This window comes from Lycium barbarum, chromosome 9 (genome assembly GCF_019175385.1).
Source record: "Lycium barbarum isolate Lr01 chromosome 9, ASM1917538v2, whole genome shotgun sequence".
Classification (NCBI taxonomy): Eukaryota; Viridiplantae; Streptophyta; class Magnoliopsida; order Solanales; family Solanaceae; genus Lycium; species Lycium barbarum.
Genome location: NC_083345.1, coordinates 118148380 through 118170632, shown reverse-complemented (window position 1 = coordinate 118170632; position 22253 = coordinate 118148380). Strand labels below are relative to the sequence as shown.

The 22253-nt window shown below is 34.0% G+C and overlaps 2 protein-coding genes across 2 annotated transcripts; one reads left to right on the top strand and one right to left on the bottom strand.

The window, feature by feature from the left end:
- The first annotated feature begins 15690 nt into the window (after positions 1–15690).
- On the top strand, positions 15691–16092 carry LOC132612246 (uncharacterized). Its single transcript, XM_060326552.1, has one exon. The coding sequence runs from the start codon at positions 15691–15693 to the stop codon at positions 16090–16092; it is 402 nt and encodes a 133-aa protein (XP_060182535.1).
- Positions 16093–16578: 486 nt separating this feature from the next.
- LOC132612350 (uncharacterized) lies at positions 16579–22031 on the bottom strand. The gene is made up of 6 exons (XM_060326633.1): positions 21863–22031; positions 19185–19409; positions 19008–19099; positions 18811–18912; positions 17689–18081; positions 16579–16841 (listed from the first exon to the last, which is right to left on the bottom strand). Exons 3-6 carry the CDS (start codon positions 19008–19010, stop codon positions 16758–16760), a joined length of 582 nt encoding a protein of 193 aa, XP_060182616.1. The 5' UTR covers positions 19011–19099; positions 19185–19409; positions 21863–22031; the 3' UTR covers positions 16579–16757.
- Positions 22032–22253: the final 222 nt, after the last annotated feature.

The following is a 22253-nucleotide window of genomic DNA, read 5'->3' as shown; positions in this document are numbered from 1 at the left end:
TCGCAGATGCAATCGCAAAGCTTGCCAGTGAGAGTTGGTCAGCTGGCATGATTTTCGACACAACATGCGACTTGCATGTTCGACATGCGACTCGCATAGAGTGTCGCATGTTGTGCCAGTTCAGAACCTTCTGGACAATTATATATAGACCCAACTTCGTTTTTAACCTATTGTTTCACCATTTTTGGTCCGAAAACCCTCTAGAACCCTCTCAACATTTCATCCACAAGAAAAATCAAAGGGGACCAAGATTAACAACATCAAATTCATGAACCCAAGTGTGTGAAACTCAAGTAGGATTCATCTTCTTCAGAAAAATCCTAAGGAAGGTGAAAAAGGGTTTTGGTGATAAAGGGAGGATTTAACTCTAAGCTTGTTCCACCATCATCTAAGGTATGTTTCATGGTTTTATTGTGCTATTTAAGGTATTGTAAAGCTAAGATGCTTGGATTGTAGAAAAGCATGGAAAATGAGTGTTGGAAGGATGAGTAGTGTCACTATTGAATGGTAATTGAATGAAACCATGAACGTTGATATGTTGTGATCATGAGTATGTTATAAATGATGTTTAGACCATGAAATAAGTGTGATGAATGAAAAAAATGTGACGATAAGCTAAAACCACTAAAAGTGGAGAAATTGGAGGAAATTGGTGGATTTTGCTAAATGTATATAAATGATGATTGTTGATTTCTATATTGTGATTATGGTTGCGAATGTTTGGGAGCTGAAATAGAATATGGGAAACATAGTAGCAACAAAGGAAACACTGCCCAATTTTCCCTAGAAATAGTAGCGCGTTCTTCTCGTCGATTGACTAACGATGGTGCGAATTCTCTCTTGTAGGTAGAGACGTTACGTCAAGGGAAATCAAGCGAACGATAGCATAGTTAACGACAAAGGTATGTTAAGGCTTGTCCTTTTCTTTCAAAGGCATGATTCCTAAGTTGTGAATTCATAAATTCTTCCATGACTTCCTTAATTTCAAAAGTTAGAAGTTTATGATTCCAAAGCATGATTCCTTCCTTGATAACCCGTAAATATTTTCCAAATGCCTACATCGTTCCAAAACGAAGGTTTACGAGTTTGTAAGCTCTTATGAGGGCAATAATGGACATATTTTTTTTATCATGATTACAATGATGCCAAAGATGGGAATATTTTCCTATGATGACTACGATGAGACGATTTCATGTTTAAAGGTTCCAAGTTAGGATTTCAATGACGATGTAAGAATATTGAGCTATTTCTTGACTTCTCAATTTTATTCATGGATGACGACTATATTTCCTTTAAGATTTCCAAAAGTATACAGAATGACTTCTTACAAGATTATGACCCTACTCTCTGTTCTCTTTATATTAGCTTTCGTTGATATTCTCGCCTTATGATGATTGTCCCTTCAAGGCGAGACATGACGATCATGATTAATCCATAATATAAGCGGAGGTGTTCGACCTTACGTCACTCCGGCAGGAACATAACTTTCCTTGAGCCCTCATGCATGCTACGTATATTATGTATGTATATGTATATGATATGAAAATGTTATTTTGGGGAAGTGGGGAAAGGTGAGGCACTATAGACGCATAGCCACCTGTACAGCTGGCATATCATGATTTCATCCCGGACGCGGGATGCCCGGACGCGGGATATATGGGTGATGGATCGGGCCGTACGTTCCTCGGCACTACTATACTATATTATTTATGGATCGGGCCGTTCGTTCCGCGGCAATATATTTATATATGATGATATATGGATCGGGTCGTTCGTTCCGCATCAATATATTGATATTTGATGATGTATGGACCGGGCTGCACGTTCCGCGGCAATATATGCTATAATGATGGATATGAAGTAAGTCAGCATGTGCTATTTCTTTTATAAGTGACAGTCATATACAGTTGCTCCTTATTGATGCTTCCTTTATCTCATTGACGTATTTTCATTGTTATGCCTTACATACTCAGTACAATATTCGTACTGACGTCCGTTTTATTTGGACGCTGTGTTCATGCCCACAGGTAGACAGAGAGACGGCGCAGACCTTTAGGAGCTATCATCAGTTTTACAAGAGCACTCCACTATTTCGGAGGTGCCAGTCGGACTATGTTTTTGTGTATATATGTATATGTCTAGTTCTCCAGTAGAGGCTCGTAGATACGCAGTGTGGGTTAGATGGTCTCACGAGATGCTATATAGTATAAATGTTATTTTGATGGCCAAGAGGCATATATCTATATAAGTATTTACGTTTTATATGAAATATGATTCTCTACGATTTGAGTATAAAAGTAATAAAAGAGCATGAAATGAGTATGATGAGACATAGAACGAGTGGTGCTCGGTGGTTAGCCCCGGGTACCCGTCGCGGCCCCTAGCTGGGTCGTGACAAAAGTTGTATCAGAGCAGTTCGTCCTAGGAAGTGTCTACGAGCCGTGTCTAGTAGAGTTTTGTTTATGGTGTGTTGCGCGCCACGCTAATAAACAGGAGGCTACAAGGCATTTAGGATGGTTACTCTTCTTTCATCTCTAAGGTCGTGCGATAGAGCTAAGCCGTAGGAAATGAGATTCCTTATACTAACCCCTGATTGCAGCAGAAGATTGGTAATGGTAGAAGAAAGTGATTGATGACAATGAAAGCTACGGAGGTAAGCCCCTTCGTCGAGGCTACATTATCGAAATATGTAATACTATGATGATGAATTGATTGTCAGAAAGTAAGTCAGTGTTCATATGATAGAGAAATTGATTAAATGTGGCTCTTAATGATAAGTTCAGTTATAAGTTGAGAACACAGCAAATTGAATGGATCAGAATAAAGGTAAGCGACGGTATGAAAGATATGTGTCGAATAAAATAAGAATATTGAGATATGATTGAAATATAAAGCTGAAGGATGAAAAAGGAAAAGTAAATGGGAAGAGGTAACAGGGCAGATCGCTACAGGATTAGGTACATCTCGAAGTGTGATACATGAGGTACGTTACGGCATCTTTGTGCTTTTACTTGAAAATGGGAGCCCTGTGTGGCTGAGATATGTCATATATATATATATATATATATATATATATATATATATATATATATTGGCCTTGTGAGGCATTGTTGGTATTTGCTACGTGCAGGTTTTGAGATAGTAAGAAATATAGAGGAAACTCTGCCGAAAGTTTCCTAGAATCCAAAAGAGATAAGAAATAAGCTTGTAATATGTCCTAACAAGAAAAGATGATGTACAAAAGAGTAATGACAGAATGAGATTAAGCTAGAAGTATCGTTAATGACTACAAGAGTAGAGTTAGATACTATGGAATTGATAGTAATGGCAATTATAAGAGCGACATTGATACGGTAAAGAGAAATACTAGAGTGAACAAAGGAGATTAGTAGCACTAAAACATGACATGGATAAGAAAGTGTAACTCTAATAGAGTGTGATACTGAAGTAGCTATTGGATGTATAAGCACGAGTAAAATACGATAAGTTATTAGCAAAATAAAATAGCAGCATCACGGAGATAGAGATACGAATATGAGGGGCTATAATGAATGTGAATACATTGGTGAAATGACTTATATGATAAGTGAAGCAGGGATAATCAGAAAGAGTAACAGGTTAAGTATGCTCACTTCGCACGGTTTAGTCTATTTCATGAGCAAGATTTGCGAATGAGACCAAGAAGTGTCACTCCATAGAGTTGATTATGATCAGGATATAATGAGGATATAGCGATAACTGGGATACAAAGTAAGTAAAGTATAGCGAGGAAACGACTAAAGATGTGACATGTTCTATATGAATAAAGAGTGAATGCAAGTGTGAAACCGACAAGCGATCCCTGGAGCAGTAGATGAGAAAGCTTATAAGACCTTGTTAAAGGAAAGTCCAGCATAAAGGTTCTTCAATGACAAGAGATGATAGAAAGCAATGACAAAAAGGGAAGCCAACTTGAAAAAGAAATTAGAGAAAAGTGATATGGCAAAGTCGTAGTAGTTTTTGATTGGTATAATCAAGAGTAAAAGAGCATGGGACATAAGGGATATATGAATTAAATATTTGAAGGTGAGGTAACGGATATGAGAAGGGTACAAGTAAAACCCTAAAAGAGGGGGGGGGGGGGGAGCGAGTAAAGGTAATATAAGTGTAGAGAATGAAGTGATGGACTCTAAGATGTGACAGATATACACTCTAAAACAAAGAGTGAGATTTGTGCAGAAATAAGTCTAATGCTGGGTAAATGAGTACGATTACGAATACAAATACGGATGTGGATACTTGTATATGTATAGAAATGTATGTACACGAATCACGCAAGAACGATTATGTGACTTGCAAGGAATAAGAGGTAAGCAAGAATAGTGTGGTTATGACACACCGAGTCAGTTAAAAAAAAAAAGTGGCGAAAATTCGTAGAATCCCGAATAGTTTAACATTCGAGGACGAATGTTCCCAAGGGGGGAGGAATGTTACACCTCGGAATTTTTTTTTCGTTCATGCACAGTGAATTGACTGACGAAGGGCATGATGCATATGATGTTTTGATAAGTAAGATATAATATTTAATGATTCTAAATGAGATTTCAAAGACATTGGAGGTAGGAGACGAAAGTTGATAAGGAAAGCAAGGTATATGTTGTGTATCGGGAAAGAATTTCGAGTATCGAATTAATGATGGCTTAATGACATTTTGGAGAAGAGTTATAATGTCCCTTATATTGGTAATGAAGTTCCAAGTAAGTTTCAAGAAGAACCCATAAGCCAAACATGAGCATAGGTCATCCAAAAGGGCGAGTTAAGGAAACATCTTCGTAATGATCTGGTTTGGAGGGGCCAAAACGCTATTCTAAAGTTGGAATTTGGGAAGAATACCACAGGATTAAAGTTGTATATAATTGAAATATCTTTCTAACCATAGGTCGTGGGCCCTCACAGCATATCGGGATCAAAAGTTATGGCCATTCTACGACGGATAGCTTGGCGCACTTGGCGGCGCAACATGCGACTCGCATGTTCAACATGCGACTCGCAGATGCAATCGCAAAGCTTGCCAGTGAGAGTTGGTCAGCTGGCATGATTTGCGACACAACATGCGACTTGCATGTTCGACATGCGACTCGCATAGAGTGTCGCATGTTGTGCCAGTTCAGAACCTTCTGGACAATTATATATAGACCCAACTTCGTTTTTAACCTATTGTTTCACCATTTTTGGTCCGAAAACCCTCTAGAACCCTCTCAACATTTCATCCACAAGAAAAATCAAAGGGGACCAAGATTAACAACATCAAATTCATGAACCCAAGTGTGTGAAACTCAAGTAGGATTCATCTTCTTCAGGAAAATCCTAAGGAAGGTGAAGAAGGGTTTTGGTGATAAAGGGAGGATTCAACTCTAAGCTTGTTCCACCATCATCTAAGGTATGTTTCATGGTTTTATTGTGCTATTTAAGGTATTGTAAAGCTAAGATTCTTGGATTGTAGAAAAGCATGGAAAATGAGTGTTGAAAGGATGAGTAGTGTCACTATTGAATGGTAATTGAATGAAACCATGAACGTTGATATGTTGTGATCATGAGTATGTTATAAATGATGTTTAGACCATGAAATAAGTGTGATGAATGAAAAAAATGTGACGATAAGCTAAAACCACTAAAAGTGGAGAAATTGGAGGAAATTGGTGGATTTTGCTAAATGTATATAAATGATGATTGTTGATTTCTATATTGTGATTATGGTTGCGAATGTTTGGGAGCTGAAATAGAATATGGGAAACGTAGTAGCAACAAAGGAAACACTGCCCAATTTTCCCTAGAAATAGTAGCGCGTTCTTCTCATCGATTGACTAACGATGGTGCGAATTCTCTCTTGTAGGTAGAGACGTTACGTCAAGGGAAATCAAGCGAACGATAGCATAGTTAACGACAAAGGTATGTTAAGGCTTGTCCTTTTCTTTCAAAGGCATGATTCCTAAGTTGTGAATTCATAAATGCTTCCATGACTTCCTTAATTTCAAAAGTTAGAAGTTTATGATTCCAAAGCATGATTCCTTCCTTGATAACTCGTAAATATTTTCCAAATGCCTACATCGTTCCAAAACGAAGGTTTACGAGTTTGTAAGCTCTTATGAGGGCAATAATGGACATATTTTTTTTTTATCATGATTACAATGATGCCAAAGATGGGAATATTTTCCTATGATGACTACGATGAGACGATTTCATGTTTAAAGGTTCCAAGTTAGGATTTCAATGACGATGTAAGAATATTGAGCTATTTCTTGACTTCTCAATTTTATTCATGGATGACGACTATATTTCCTTTAAGATTTCCAAAAGTATACAGAATGACTTCTTACAAGATTATGACCCTACTCTCTGTTCTCTTTATATTAGCTTTCGTTGATATTCTCGCCTTATGATGATTGTCCCTTCAAGGCGAGACATGACGATCATGATTAATCCATAATATAAGCGGAGGTGTTCGACCTTACGTCACTCCGGCAGGAACATAACTTTCCTGAGCCCTCATGCATGCTACGTATATTATGTATGTATATGTATATGATATGAAAATGTTTTTTTGGGGAAGTGGGGAAAGGTGAGGCACTATAGACGCATAGCCACCTGTACAGCTGGCATATCATGATTTCATCCCGGACGCGGGATGCCCGGACGCGGGATATATGGGTGATGGATCGGGCCGTACGTTCCTCGGCACTACTATACTATATTATTTATGGATCGGGCCGTTCGTTCCGCGGCAATATATTTATATATGATGATATATGGATCGGGCCGTTCGTTCCGCATCAATATATTGATATTTGATGATGTATGGACCGGGCTGCACGTTCCGCGGCAATATATGCTATAATGATGGATATGAAGTAAGTCAGCATGTGTTATTTCTTTTATAAGTGACAGTCATATACAGTTGCTCCTTATTGATGCTTCCTTTATCTCATTGACGTATTTTCATTGTCATGCCTTACATACTCAGTACAATATTCGTACTGACGTCCGTTTTCTTTGGACGCTGTGTTCATGCCCACAGGTAGACAGAGAGACGGCGCAGACCTCTAGGAGCTATCAGCAGTTTTACAAGAGCACTCCACTATTTCGGAGGTGCCAGTCGGACTATGTTTTTGTGTATATATGTATATGTCTAGTTCTCCAGTAGAGGCTCGTAGATACGCAGTGTGGGTTAGATGGTCTCACGAGATGCTATATAGTATAAATGTTATTTTGATGGCCAAGAGGCATATATCTATATAAGTATTTACGTTTTATATGAAATATGATTCTCTACGATTTGAGTATAAAAGTAATAAAAGAGCATGAAATGAGTATGATGAGACATAGAACGAGTGGTGCTCGGTGGTTAGCCCCGGGTACCCGTCGCGACCCCTAGCTGGGTCGTGACAGATAGAAAGGACATTTTAGTGGTGAAAGAACAAATAGAGGGGAAGGATAAAATGGGTTAGGGGTGCTGAGGTGGCATCCATTTCATCAAAATGTTAAGTGCCATGTAGGATTGGATGTCCGCTTGGATAACTTAACGACGAGGGTTATATTTAAACGAATAGTACAACGGCAAGGGTATATTTGGACCCAAAGTATGATGAGGCGTATATTTGGCCCCTTTTCGGTTTATATTTAGCACGTAATTAAGGCAAAAAGTTTTTAGACGGAATGATTTCAGAATTTTGGACCTTTTATTACTTCATATTAAAAATAATTAAATTATTGTTATTTGTATCATAATATTTCGGTATGATATTCAGTATTTCATTATTTTTAGTGGTGTATGTCTTTGTTATTTTTTGTCCTTTTTTCCTCCCTTTCAATTGATTCCCAAATTGGACTTGAAGATGTGAAATATGAGTGCTGTCAATGAGTATCGTCTTTTTTTTTTTTTTGCACTTTTGGAATCGATAAATGCTACGTTTTCTTGGAAAAGAAAATGTAGAGGATTAGTAGGCACTAGGCAGTACAAGGCATATTTTCCCCTATCTTTTAGGAATTAAAATAGAAAAAGATACACAAAATACTCATGTTAGTTAGGGTATCTAGCAGTTTTTTTTATTGACGTTGAAAACATATAGTCAAATTTCTTATAAATTTTGATGATCATAAATAGGTATGTGCTGATTGTTTAAGCAACAAAGATTTTGTACTTTATACACAAATGCAAGTATAAGAATGGTCCACTTGTTTTACCACTGCATGATATTGTGTTTAGATTTGGTTCTGTTCGAATTTATGTGACATCATTCGGATTTAAACATTTAAATCTTAACTGTAAATTTAGTTTTTTTTTTTTTTTAAGCAAAAGGATCACACAGCAACAGCTGGTGATGTTTTATTAACCAAAACAAATATTTATAGGAAGAAAGTGACATCAATCCAAGGCAGTTGTTAATGACAACTATGCATTTAGAGTGGAGCTTTGATAATTTCTGCATCACATTGTATACAGTTTAACTTTAGATTTTAAAGCTCTCATCAGGTGCTATGTCATCAAATCCAAATGAATAACTCAAGCAATCAGTATGACAAACTATTCAACAGGTGTTACTTTGCAACTTCTGCCCTTCAATCATGCACTACTATAGTGGAAATCACCAGCCTGAATCCTATAAAACAACTACAAAATTATCTAACAGATCCCTTCTAGTAGGATGAACAGATAAACTGTTAACACCACACACTAGATACAATCTTAGACAACTCTATAGTTTATCAGGAGTTGTCATTGAGACTGTGTAGTCCATGTCCATACCTAGTCTGGTTCCCTAGTTTATTCTCTGAAAATCTGATGTATGGTCTCGCACTCTTATCACTGTTAAGGATCTTCCTTGCACCTACTGGCAATTTCATAAACTGCTCAAACTGAATAGAGCCTGTAAAATCAAACACTCAGTTAGTTAAATAATCTGCCAGTGCATTGTCTTCCCTCAGAATGTGAGCAAACTGCACTGGCCCTTTATTGCTCCATTGCTTGATCAACCTCACTTCCACACTAATCTGATTGTAAATTTAGACATGTAATTCCTAGTTTTTTCTCCCATATTTTGGACTTACGTAAAAAGAATTATATGTCACAATAATTAATAATTGAAAATATTTAAAAGACATATATAAAAAGATCCAATAAAAAAAAATATTTGACTTTCAAATTTAAAACGTATCACATGAATTAAAACGGAGGAAATATATATTTAAGGTAACAAGTGATAGCTAGCACAAGGGGGCAAATGAATTGTGCACTTTAGTGTAGAAAGGAATGGGTGAAAATCATTTTTCACCCCCCAACTTTGCCTTAAAAATTAAACTCCTCTCTCCACTTTGAACAATAGTTATTCTCTTCCCTTATCATAATTAATTTTTTTAAATTTCAATTTTACCCTTACATTATCAACTTGTCGTTTTTCCTTTTAGTTCTTTAAAATCATGATATTTTTTTATCTCCTTAAACTATGTAACAAATTTTCTATAAGAAAATAAATATTATTTTCGAGGCTGAAAACAAAAAGTAAAAAATACTAATTGAGTATATAACTTAATATCATTATATAATGAAATAAATGAGAAGAATAAGATTTTTATTTTATTAATAATTATCAAAACTCTATCTCTATTTATACAAGCAAAAAAACAAGTAATAATAACTCTATAAATATATTCCAATACAGGTAATACAAAATAATTAATAAAAATAGAGGTGTATTCTATAACAAATTCCTAAAAGATTATCTATTTGTATTATAAATAAAATTAGTTATAAGCCTTTTTTCACTTTTTTTTTTTCATTTTTAAAACCACAAGTCTTGAATATTTTAATTTTTTTCCTCTGCCCCTAGAATTAATGTGATTAACGTCTATTAGATTTACTAATTAAACAAAATACTTTTTCTCTTCCCCTTATTTTTCATTTTTGTATTTCGTACTTAGCAAAATATTTTTCCCCTTCCCCATTTTCTCATTTTTTTTTTTATTTCTGACTCAATTCAGATACTCTCCTTTGAGTTTAACATCCCTTTAATGTTTGTATGTATTTGAATTTCATGAGAAATTTCAAAATAAAAATAAAAATGAAGGAATCAAAGTAAAACTAAGAGGTGAATAATTCTTACGTCTTTATTTTTTCCTTTTTTGTTATTATTAATCGGAAGGTAATTTTGTTTTTTTTTTGCTTTATGCAGTGATTTTGATTTTTTTTTTCTCTACATCCATGGTCTTAGAGAAAGATTCACGGGTAAAAAAACAAGTACACTATGTTTTTATTTACTTTGTTTTTCCTTTTCAGGTCTATAACTCTTCTTGACCTATTCAATGCCTTTGATTATCTTCTTGTGAATTTTTAAAAATATTTGACATAATTAAAATCCTTCTTCAGTCATCAGTGAGAGTAGTATTATTTTTTAGTGAGTTATATTCTTTTTTTGTTTAGTTAATCAACATGTAGTTTTCATAATTTTTGTTAAACTTTTTTACTTTGTGCTTTTAACTGTTTTGATTTATTTTTTTGCTTTTGTATCAAGTTAATACTCTAAGTGAGACGCTTGAGGCTAACAAACACGTGTTATATTTTTTTGTCCTTTTATTGTATCCCTTTCTCCATTTTTTTTCTTTCTTTTTAGTAGATTTACAATTTCTATTAGCATGTTCATTCTACTTTTTTGCATTTAAATTGTAAAATTTTATTCCCTTTGGTAGAAAAAATATTTTAAATTAAATGTAGGACTTAATGTCTTACCATTTATACTACTCATCATCAATTTATTTTGTACTCTTTTATTTTTTTATTAAATTTTTTTATCTTTGTATTTGCATGAGAATTTAGCGCAGTCAAGTGCACTAGTACTCTATTAATTAAAAAACAAATGACGCATACACACAACCCAACCGTCACAACCCTTGCATTCATTCTTTTCTTATTAACTTTCAGATGTCAGTCCTAATCAAGGCGGTGGCTATTCTCTTCAAACTACTTGCCGCAATATATTGGAGAATGAATATGGTCATGAAATCTCTAAAGTTTGAAGGTTAACGCGAGAAAAGTGATAACTTTTCTTTTTACGTTTGGAACTGATCAACTTCATTTACGCGAAGAAAAACATAAGGTCATGAAGCAAAGTAAATGAGATGTGCTAATGATTTATTTATATTCTTATTGAAGGATTATGATACACAACCGACGGATATGAGTACATGGGTGATGGGACAATGCTGGCCCAAAAAACACTGGCATGTGATGTGAAGCCAGTGGGTTCAATGAACTTTGAGAGAAATTTTTCGAACTGTCGCTATTGCAAATATTTCCTTGCATTTCAACCGGTTTAGACCAAATTATAGTATACTGTAAGATCTAACATAATTTATTCAATCTATATATATATGTATTTTGTCTTATTCAAATTGGTCATTATGTTGTTCCTTTACATTGTCACCGAGTTTCAAGTATTTGACAATTCTAAATAACATTGCATTTGAACAGGAAAAAAAAAAGATTCTATTCTAATGGACAACAAATCAATGCGAAACTTGGCAGAACGCCCACTTACCAAATATTTTTAAAAATGACACGTCTACTACAAACAAGCCATAACCCACAACGGTTCTATTTTACAAATAATAGCCTCTCACAAGTACATTCTCCATTAAATAAATGATGAACTCTGATAATATCTTCCAACGTGTTAGTGGGGAATTCGAATAACGTAAACACTTTGTTAGTGGTGTACGTCTTATTTGTTATTCTTTGTCCTTTATCCCTCCTTTTCAATTGATTCCCAAATTGAACTTGAAGATGAGAAATATGAGTGCTGTCAATGAGGGTGGTCTTTTTTTTTTAAACATTTTTGGAATCGATAAATGCTACGGTTTCTTGGAAATGAAAATGAAGAGGATTAGTAGGCACCAGGCAGTACAAGACATATTTTCCCATATCTTTTAGGAATTAAAATAGAGAAGATAGACAATTTTTTTTTTTAAATCCCTCCCCCAGGAGTTACCCTTGCTCCTTTGGTGACTCGAACTCATAACTTTCAAGTTGAAAATGAAGGACGCTTATCATCTGAGCAACCCCTCTTGTCTGACAAAATACTCACATTAGTTATGGTATCTAGCACTTTTCTTTTTATTGACGTTGAAAACATATGGTGAAATTTCATATAAATTTTGATGATCATAAATAGGTATGTGCTGATTGTTTAAGCAGCAAAGATTTTGTACTTTATACACAATTGCAAGTATAAGAATGGTCCAGTTTTTTACCACTGCATTATATTGTGTTTAGATTTGGTTCTGTTCGAATTTATGTGGCATCGTTCGGATTTAAACATTTAAATCTTGACTATAAATTTAGACATGTAATTTCTAGATCCCCCCCCCCCCCCCCCCCCCCCCCCGCGTATTTTGGAACTACGTAAAATAATTATATGTTACAATAATTAATAATTTAAAATATTTAAAAAACATATATAAAAAGATCCGATAAAAAAAAATTATGCGACTCTCAAATTTAAAATGTGTCGCATAAATTAAAACGGAGAAAGTATATATTTAAGGTAAAAAGTGATAGCTAGCACAGGGGGCAAATGAATTGTGCACTTTAGTGTCGAAAGCAATGGTTGAAAATCATTTTTCAGTTCCCAACTTTGCTTTAAACATTAAATTCTCCCTCAATTTTGAACAATAGTCATTTTTCCCCCTTTATCCTAATTAATTTTTTTAAATTTCAATTTTAACCTTACATTATCAACTTGTCTTTTTTCTTCTTTTATTTCTTTAAAATCATGATATCTCCTTAAGCTATGTAACAAATTTCCTATAAGAAAGTAAATATTATTGTCGAGGCTGAAAACAAAAAGTAAAAATACTAATTGAGTATATAACTTAATGTCGTTCTATAATGAAATAAATGAGAAGAATAAGAACTTGTTTTATTAATAATTATCAAAACTCTATCTGTATTTATACAAATAAAAATAATAGGTAATAATAACTTTATAAATATATTCCAATTAATAAAAATAGAAGTATATTCTATAACAAATTCCTAAAGATTATCTATTTGTATTATAAATAACTTTAGTTATAAGCCTTTTTTCACAAAAAAGTAGAATAATGTCTAAATTTTGTTGATAGCTTGCTGATCTTAGGAACGTGACGTGGTACAATTATTATTTTTCTTTTGTTTTATTCCTCATGTTTCAGTTCTTCTTTTTTCATTTTTAAAACCAGAAGTCTTGAATTTTTTTTTTCCTCTACCTCTAGAGTTAATGTGATTAACGTCTATTAGATTTAATAATTAAAGCAAAATACTTTTTCTCTTCCCCTTATTTTTCATTTTTGTATTCGTACTTATCAAAATATTTTCCCCCTTCCCCATTTTCTCATTTTTGTATTTCTTACTCAATTCAGATACTCAACCTTTGAGTTTAACATCCCTTTAATGCTTGTATGTATTTGAATTTCACGAGAAATTTCCAAAAAAATAAAAATAAAAATTGAAGGAATCAAAGTAAAACTAAGAGGTGGATAATTCTTACGTCTTTATTTTTTCCTTTTTTGTTATTATTAATCGGAAGGTAAATTTTATTTTTTTGCTTTATGCAGTGATTTTGAATTTTTTTTTCCCTCTACATCCATGGTCGTAGAGAATGATTCACGGGTAAAAAAACAAGTACACTATGTTTTTATTTACTTTGTTTTTCCTTTTCAGGTCTATAAACTCTTCTTGACCTATTCAACGCCTTTGATTATCTTCTTGTGAATTTTTAAAAACATTTGACATATTTAAAATCCTTCAGTCATCAGTGAGAGTAGTATTATTTTTTAGTGAGTTATATTCTCTTTTTTGTTTCTACTAAGTTTTGTCTTATATATATTTGGATAACTTTGGACTAGGGGCAGCCACGTTTTCTCCCTATTTAGCTTAGTTAACCTAATAGCTAATTACTACTATATAGATGTATATTAATATAATATAGGCTTACAAGGTGCTGCTATACAATCTATAGGGTGGCTTTATATATCTACGCACAAGATTAAAATGTTATATGTAAGAATTTATGGACTTCCGCATATATATAAATAATAGTTGTATGTTATTAGTTATTATTAGAAGGTTGGCCCTCATAAAAAATAATCTATTAAAGACTAAAATATATGGACCTTACCTCATAAAGTATGGGTTACTATGTGTGAAAATCCAATTGTAGTTTCTAGTTGAATGATGGGCTAAACTAGATATTAACATAACTTGTGCAATTATAAATAAGGGGTATGGTCCCCAAACCAGACCTGAGTTTTTCTTCTTTTCTAATTTCCCGTCTTCAGTAAAGAATAAACGGCTTACATCTAGGTTTGGAAAGTCAGAGATCGCTAGTTGACCAAATCCGGTTTTGTCATGGATTCAGGTATGCTTCCGCATCTAATTTTACATTCTTGATGTTTTAACATGATAGCTCTTGGGAAAAGATGAAGAATTTCATCTTAAAGCTATTTAGTTCTAACAATTGGTATCATGAACCTTTATCACGTTAAATCATTGAGAAAAAGTTATTAAGTTTCTGAAAAATTCTTTCGGCACTATTACATGGCTATTTCAGTTTCAGAATTATGTGGTGTGGTTCCTAATAACAAATTTGTATTTGTTTAATATGACTTTAACAAAAGTACTACTTGATTCATTCGTTGTTTTCTTTTTCTTTTTTTTGGGGTATTAAATCATGTTCAGGCATTAAAATGCTTTTGTAGTTCTTAAGGTTTATCTAATTTTGATTTTCAGCAAATTACCAAGAATTGTTTTTTTGCAGCATGTAAATACTGGTTAAAGGTTCAAGGAGAATTTTTTTTCTCAAATATTTTGATTTTCTGTGTGGACTATATAATAATAATAAAAAAAAAAGGCAGCCACCACTTTCTGGTTATGGACAAACGTGAAACTACCACTACGTAAATTTTTTTTTTTTTGGTTTTAAGTGTCTCTTTTGTGACATATGCTTGCTGCCATGAACTATTAATGTGATAATTTTTTAGATAATTTCCTTTGGTAGTAATTCAGTAATTAAATATACTTGTATTCAACATCTTGGGCATAAACTTCAGGCCCACATCTGGCTTGGAAATTTATAAGTTCCTCTTATTGTGAATTTAAATTTGAATATTGGAATAGTTATAAATATATTTTGAGATGAACAAGTTGAAGCTAGATGTCGCCAAAGTGACCTCTCTTGTGAAGTTGTGTGTGTAACCTATGTGACCATTGATCGGCCCAAAGGAAGATTAATGTTTAACAGAATTACATGTGCATTTTGTGGTAATAAACATGTAATAATTATTTGGTTTTACGTGTGAATAATTAAATCGGCCCAAAGGAAAATTTACTATTCGACATGTTCTTTTATTATCAGTGTTTGATTACTACGACAAGATATCACTGACAAGTTAATATTTTGTCCAAAGATGAAATGTTAATGGAGTGCTAGGTATCTTGAGATGGGGTTTACCTTTATTCAAATTTATTTTCAGTTTTGATATAAAACTTATGTGGGTTTATTTTGTAATTGTTCTTTGATTCAGCTGAAATTACACCCGCAAGTATTACTGCCAACATCAATTCCATTCCCATGCTAAATAGCACAATCATGGCAAGAGAACCTTAACATAGTTCTCGGAGTCATGGATCTCGACCTTGCGTTAAGGACTAACTCTCCACCACCTCTTACAGACAAGAGTACCTCTAATGAAAAGAGGGAGATGGAAAGGTGGGAGAGATCAAATCGCATGTGTATGATGATCATGAAGAAGGCCATTCCAGAATCATTAAGGGGCACTATGTCTGACAAGGTTAAGACGGCTAAGGAATTTATTGCTGAAATTGAAAAAGTATTTGTCAAGAGTGAAAAGGATGAAATTGGTACACTTTTGACAAGTCTGACTTCAATGAGATACCAAGGAAAAGGTAACATCAGGGAGTGCATCATGCAGATGTCTCATCTTGCTTCAAAGTTGAAAGCACTTAAGCTGGAACTCTCTGAGGACTTGCTAGTGCATCTGGTTTTAATATCCCTTCCATCATAGTTTAGTCATTTTAAGGTGAGCTATAATTGTCAGAAAGAGACACTACAAGAAAAGGCTCCATTTGCGGGGGTTAAATTCACACATTGCGGCGGTTGTCAACCCCCGCTATACGCTGTAGCAGCGGTCCACAAAACCCCCCCAATTCTGGTCGCCGCAAACATTTTGCGGAGGTTGTTTTCCTGGCCGCTGCAGCACAATTACGGCGGTTGTGTGATGTATGTAGCGGCGGTTCTGACCTCCGCAATTTCTATTTATTTTTTTATTAAAAAATGTTCTGGGGGTTAAAACCCCCACAATTCATTTATTTAGCAGGGGTTACAACCTATCGCTAGCAATGCTATTCTGATACCTTTTTTTCGGACAATTATTACTCCAAATCTGATTGAGAATATATTAATATAATGAAGCATCAATTTATTATTCAAATTGTTTACTAAAATCAAGTAACATCAATGTATTATTAAGCCATATTGACATTAACATAAAGCAAGTATTATCATTAGTCTCAAACCTAATATTAAACACATTCACTCCAACATCAGTATCCTCATTAGTCTCAAAAACTAACATTAAACACATCCACTCAGACCACTAATCATAAAGGATCTGCTACGTCTATTCAATCAACTACCATACTTAATTGTCTAATACAATTGCACGGAACTTCATTGGTTGCCATTACGATTACTGCCACCAAATGATCTTCTTACGTTCGTGGGTGAAGTGTGTCCACTAGCTGCATCACTTGGCTACAAAAAAGAATTTAAAATAACTAATGATCAAATCCTCATAATCAGAGATATAATTGCTCATGCTACTTATGTTTGAATCAATAGCTCTAACAGACAGTCCTCCTGATTCATTGATAAAAGGAGAGAATTATTTTTCTTAGCACTGATTCAAGTGATAGTTTACAAAGTATAAGGGCATTACAATAATCTATAATCTTCCATGACAAATACACACTACATATATTTGAGACACAACTGTCCTCATTAAGCTCATTTCCCTTTCAACTTCTGCCAACTTCTGCAAAGTTCCCAAATATATATAGTATATCTTAACTTTCCTCCTAATTTCTACACAACCCCTCTGAATCTTTTGTAACCTTAACTATATAATATCCATTTTCAGTCCATGTTAATTTTCACAGGTGAAGATAAATTAATTAAGAGAATCAAATTATGGGGTTGATTAATGGGTCCAGTTTTTTGACTGATTTCCTGAGGCGGTGCGGTGTCTACTTAACCTTCAAATCTTGTCCAAAATTTAGACCATCTAAAACAATAAAAAGGATGTCCATATCAACAAAATCTCTGTCCTATTATTGAAGGGACACAGAGTATCATCCATCAATAAAGTAGCTATCAAAAAATGTACCTTTATATTTGTTGTCTAGATCCAGATTCCCTAGGTATCCATTCTTGAAGAATGACAATAAAACTAGAGCATAACTACTGACATTATCATCATCTTAACAGAAAAAGGTACAAAGAAGGAACTACTTCAGGTTCCAACAAGTCTACAATGAAGGGATTATAGTGTGAGATTAATCTAGGATGTGAGTAAGTTATATTTCAAAGTTAACAATCTTACCGTTGAAGGAGGAGTAGTAGAAACAAAGATCCCAGCAAATTCTTTAGGTATTCTCCCTTCTTTCCTTATCATATACATCTTGAAAGCGCTCACCATTTCAGTGTGAGCATTCATCAGAAAATTGAGGCTGTCTTGGCTTTTGTTGTGAGCACTCAACATCTGATTGTACTTCTCTTGCCATTGCGAAGAACATGAACCATTATTGTAACTTGAAGCATTCAAATCACTATAACGGGGTCTTGTTTGTTTAAAAGCTCTACTTGGGACGACTCCTAATCCCAAGCACCTTACCCGTCCAGAATGGTCTTTTCCTAGTACCTTTCCGACGACATCATTTGGCGAAATCTCGGACTCATCTGTGGTGCTTTGAGTCATGGCTTGCTCAATTTTTTCCTAAACACAGCACACACGATTAACTCAAGTACCAGTTGACAAGATAAAAATAAATTAAAGCAGATTTTTTAGACTTCTTGGCCTTGTTTTTCCAAACCTTCTTATTGCATCATAATTCCTCACTTCTACTTGATCAAAAAGAAAAAAATCCTCACTTCTACTCACTGCTTTGCCAACCATTTTCCCTATCTTAACATTTACCCTAATGATGGTGGAGTCATGGCTTGCTCAATTTTTTCCCAAACACAGCACACACGATTAACTCAAGTACAAGTTGACAAGATAAAAATAAATTAAAGCAGATTTTTTAGACTCCCTGGCCTTGTTTTTCCAAACCTTCTTATTGCATCATAATTCCTCACTTCTACTTGATCAAAAAGAAAAAATTCCTCACTTCTACTCACTGCTTTGCCAACCATTTTCCCTATCTTAATATTTACCTTAATGATGGTTGCAAGCATTCTGGTATGAGCTTACTACATTTTCTCATTTTAACACTCAACTAAAGTTTGGAACTATTCTGGTTAAAACCAAGAACAGACAGTTTTCCAAACTCTAATATCATTAAGGTCCTTGTAAATGTATTCATTTTTGGACAAGGTCCTCATAAATGTACTCATATTGTCAAGAATCATGTCAAACTATATCTACATAGATTACAATAAGAACTATCCACTTGGAAGATGATTTGAAGAAATTTACTGAATCCACAATTACATAAAAACTTACACATATCTCTTTTGCTGCCTCATTAACATGTGATCTATCTTCATTCCTATGAGTAGCAAGATAAAGTTGACCTCGTCCAAGATTTTGTCCGCTATTAGCCATCTATAAATAGAAAAATCAAAGCCACAATAACTTAACTAACTAGGAACAGATTCTAGTTTCACTCAAGTAATCCAAAATGAAGCAAAAACATTCACCATTTCAGCCCTTCTTCTGGAGTTGGGTTTGGAGCCACCGATGTGCGAAATGGTTTGTGTCTTCCGAATTTCAGCATTTTTTTGCACATTTCCTTACAAAAAGATACTCAAAAGTTAAGATATATAAACAAATAGCTATATAATTACACATACCAATTGAAGCATTTAAATAAATACCCTTGTTTTTTCTTTAAGGCGGTAATCAACATAAGAAATCCATTGATCCCGTGGAATCCCATCTGGAACTTTATTAATTGCCTCAGCTCTTATCTGATCTCAGCTCTTAAGTGGGTCATCAATTGCATTAAACAACTTTAGCCTTCTTGCACCCCACTTCTTACACATCGAACTATATGCATATCGCCTTGCATTTGACTCGCTGGTCCTAAAAAATAATCGCGGCTGCAAGAATAAAAGAAATGGTTAGATTATCTATTATATGCAAAAATACAGTCCAATGACATAAATTTAAGGTAAGGAAAGAGTTATCCAATATAAGCAAGCACACATTTCGTCTACTATTTAGCGCTTAAATATATTAGCTTTTGCATATGTGAACAGTTTTCTATGTCACAAACAATTCCTAACCAAATCATGGGTGATTAGTTATGATTAAATATAAGAAAAGAGGAAATTAAGCCTCATTATAGCCTATACCTTTATAAATTGATCAAAGCAATTGTTGAAGTATGCTACAGGTAAATCCGACCATTTTTCAAAGTGAACTAGAAATATGGAGCTGTCTTTTGCTAAAATTCCACAAAAACCTGCAAGAATGCCTTGTCCTTCGCCAATAGGAGAATCTAAGTCGTCAAAATCAACCACAATACGTCCCTAAGTAGATCTAGAATCATAGTCATTCCCTTGTCACTTAGCCCAGACGAACACTTTATGTGATACAACTTTAACAAAAACTCTAGCTTTGAGTACTTGGACCCTTCAAATAATTCTTCACTTCCATCTCTAAGCAACTCAAAAAAATCTTTGTTATTTTAAGGCGTATCATTTAACATTTCTTCTTCTCCAACTACTTGTGACGGATCTACATCAATGTGCTTATGCCTTGAGTCCTGAAATGCTTCATTAATTAATAATTCTATAGGATTTTCAGGAGGCAATGTATCTGGGATAATCTCTATATTTCCGGAGTTTTGCAATAGATATGTTTCCCCTTGCATAGCCCAAGTGACATAATTTTGAGGGAATGGCTTGTCGATCAAACGATTGTACACTATATTTCTAGTCTGCCACTTCTCATTCCCACATTTAGTTCACGGACATTTTATTTTATTTCTTACAGCTCCGTTCGTAAATGAAAAATCTAGAAATTGATTCAACCCAATCAAATATTTAGTTGTGGTTCTAGGCATTCCAATCCAAGATTTATCCATCGGGGAGTACTGGTTTATAACCTTTCCACAAGTGAAACTGATGAACAAAATCAGATTTTTGAGAAGAAGAGTTGAATATAACCTACAGAATTTCATGCGAAAGAACATTTTGGTAACCTAATTTATGGATATAGCATAAACAGAACAATATTTGTGCTTAAATTATCATGTATTAGTCGAGACAGAATTGCACATCAGAAACCCAATACAAATAAGTTTGTTGTTTGGTTTGAAGCGATTAATGAAACAAAAAGCTGATAACTGAGAAGTAGGAAGTATACAACAAACAAGTAGTAGAGGCAGAATGTAAACTAGTCATCATCTTTTGGTTGACCAGAGATTAGAACTAGTCATCATCATGAGTTGTCTAGCCAAAATTATACAAGCATACGTGAGATAGCCAAAATTTGCTGCTTTACTTCAGATATAAAATTTTACAAACTAGTCCAGTTAATTCCATTGTCTAATAACACAACTATCTAAGTAGATTCACACACAAATCTAAACTAAATTTCCAATTTCTCCATAGATAAACACAACTACCTAAGTCGTAATAAGCTAGAATTTGAAATCTAACTCGATTCACACAAATACCTAATTGTTTGCTTGGTTTGGTGGCAATTATCAAACGTGCATGCATAAGATTTTCTTTTTTAAATTTCTAAGTTTCTCAATTTGGGTTCCATAGTTCTCTGTTATGTGTTTTGTTTAGTTCACCTGCATGTCAGGGCTATATCAATTTTGGCCTCTGCTTCACCGAGGGTGTTTGATAATATGCCTAAATCAACTGATTCTTTTTCTTTTTAATTTTACAGTTAATAACCGCTTGGACTTTCAACTGATTTTTATATGATATATATCTTGTAAACCAGCACATCGATTTTTAGTACTTTTAGCGCTAACATTAAAATGTCAGTAAGATTATCTCCAAAACACCGAAATTAAGAACACCGCCAAATGAAAAAAGAGAGCAATATAGAAAAAACCTAACTAGAGAGAACATTACTTACAAAACACAAATAATTCACATACTAAGTTTATCACCACCGATTCTACTGATTCATGTTAATTTCAGTAGAATCAGTGGGAAAAAAAAACACAACTATGCAGAGAAAATCCACACGCAGGTTACAAATTAAATTAAATCACAATTTGTAGTGACATTTTTTATTTACTAATTCACCGATTTCTGATTCAAAATAACGAGTTCATAAGTTCCAAAATCCAAATCAAAGGATCAAACAAATGCTATTTACTGTTGTTATTTCTTGTTATTATCCAAATCACAACAACTACGTATACCTTCAAACTATCAATTCCATAGTTCAATGCCTTAAAACTGTCAATTTTAATTGTGGAAAAATACAAAAATCCAACATTGATGCATAGAAAATCCACATGCAAGATGAAAATAAACTAAATAACAATTTGTAGAGAAAAATTAAAAAAAAGGAAGAAGAATACCTGAAAATCAGTGGAAACTTGAAGAAATCTTATATTTTCAACATTGATTTTTGATTTTCAACATTTATTTTGGATCTTCAACCTTAGATTTTCTAAGAAATCTGAAAATATGAGCGATTTGGGGAAATTTTATAGAGAGAGTGTGAGAGTGGAGAAATTTGAGAGAGAGTGTTCTGGTGGGTTTGGCAAAAAATGAGGGGCAGAATTAAAAAAAACGAGGTTTTGGGTATATAGTTGTGGCACCCTTTTTTTTTTAATAGGTCGAGCGGGGGTTAAAACCCCCGCAAATCTAATGAAAAATAGTGGGGCCTACACTAACCTCCACAATTAGTATAATTTTACGACGGCTATAATAACCCCCGCAATTAAACCTCTGCAAATCTAGCATTTT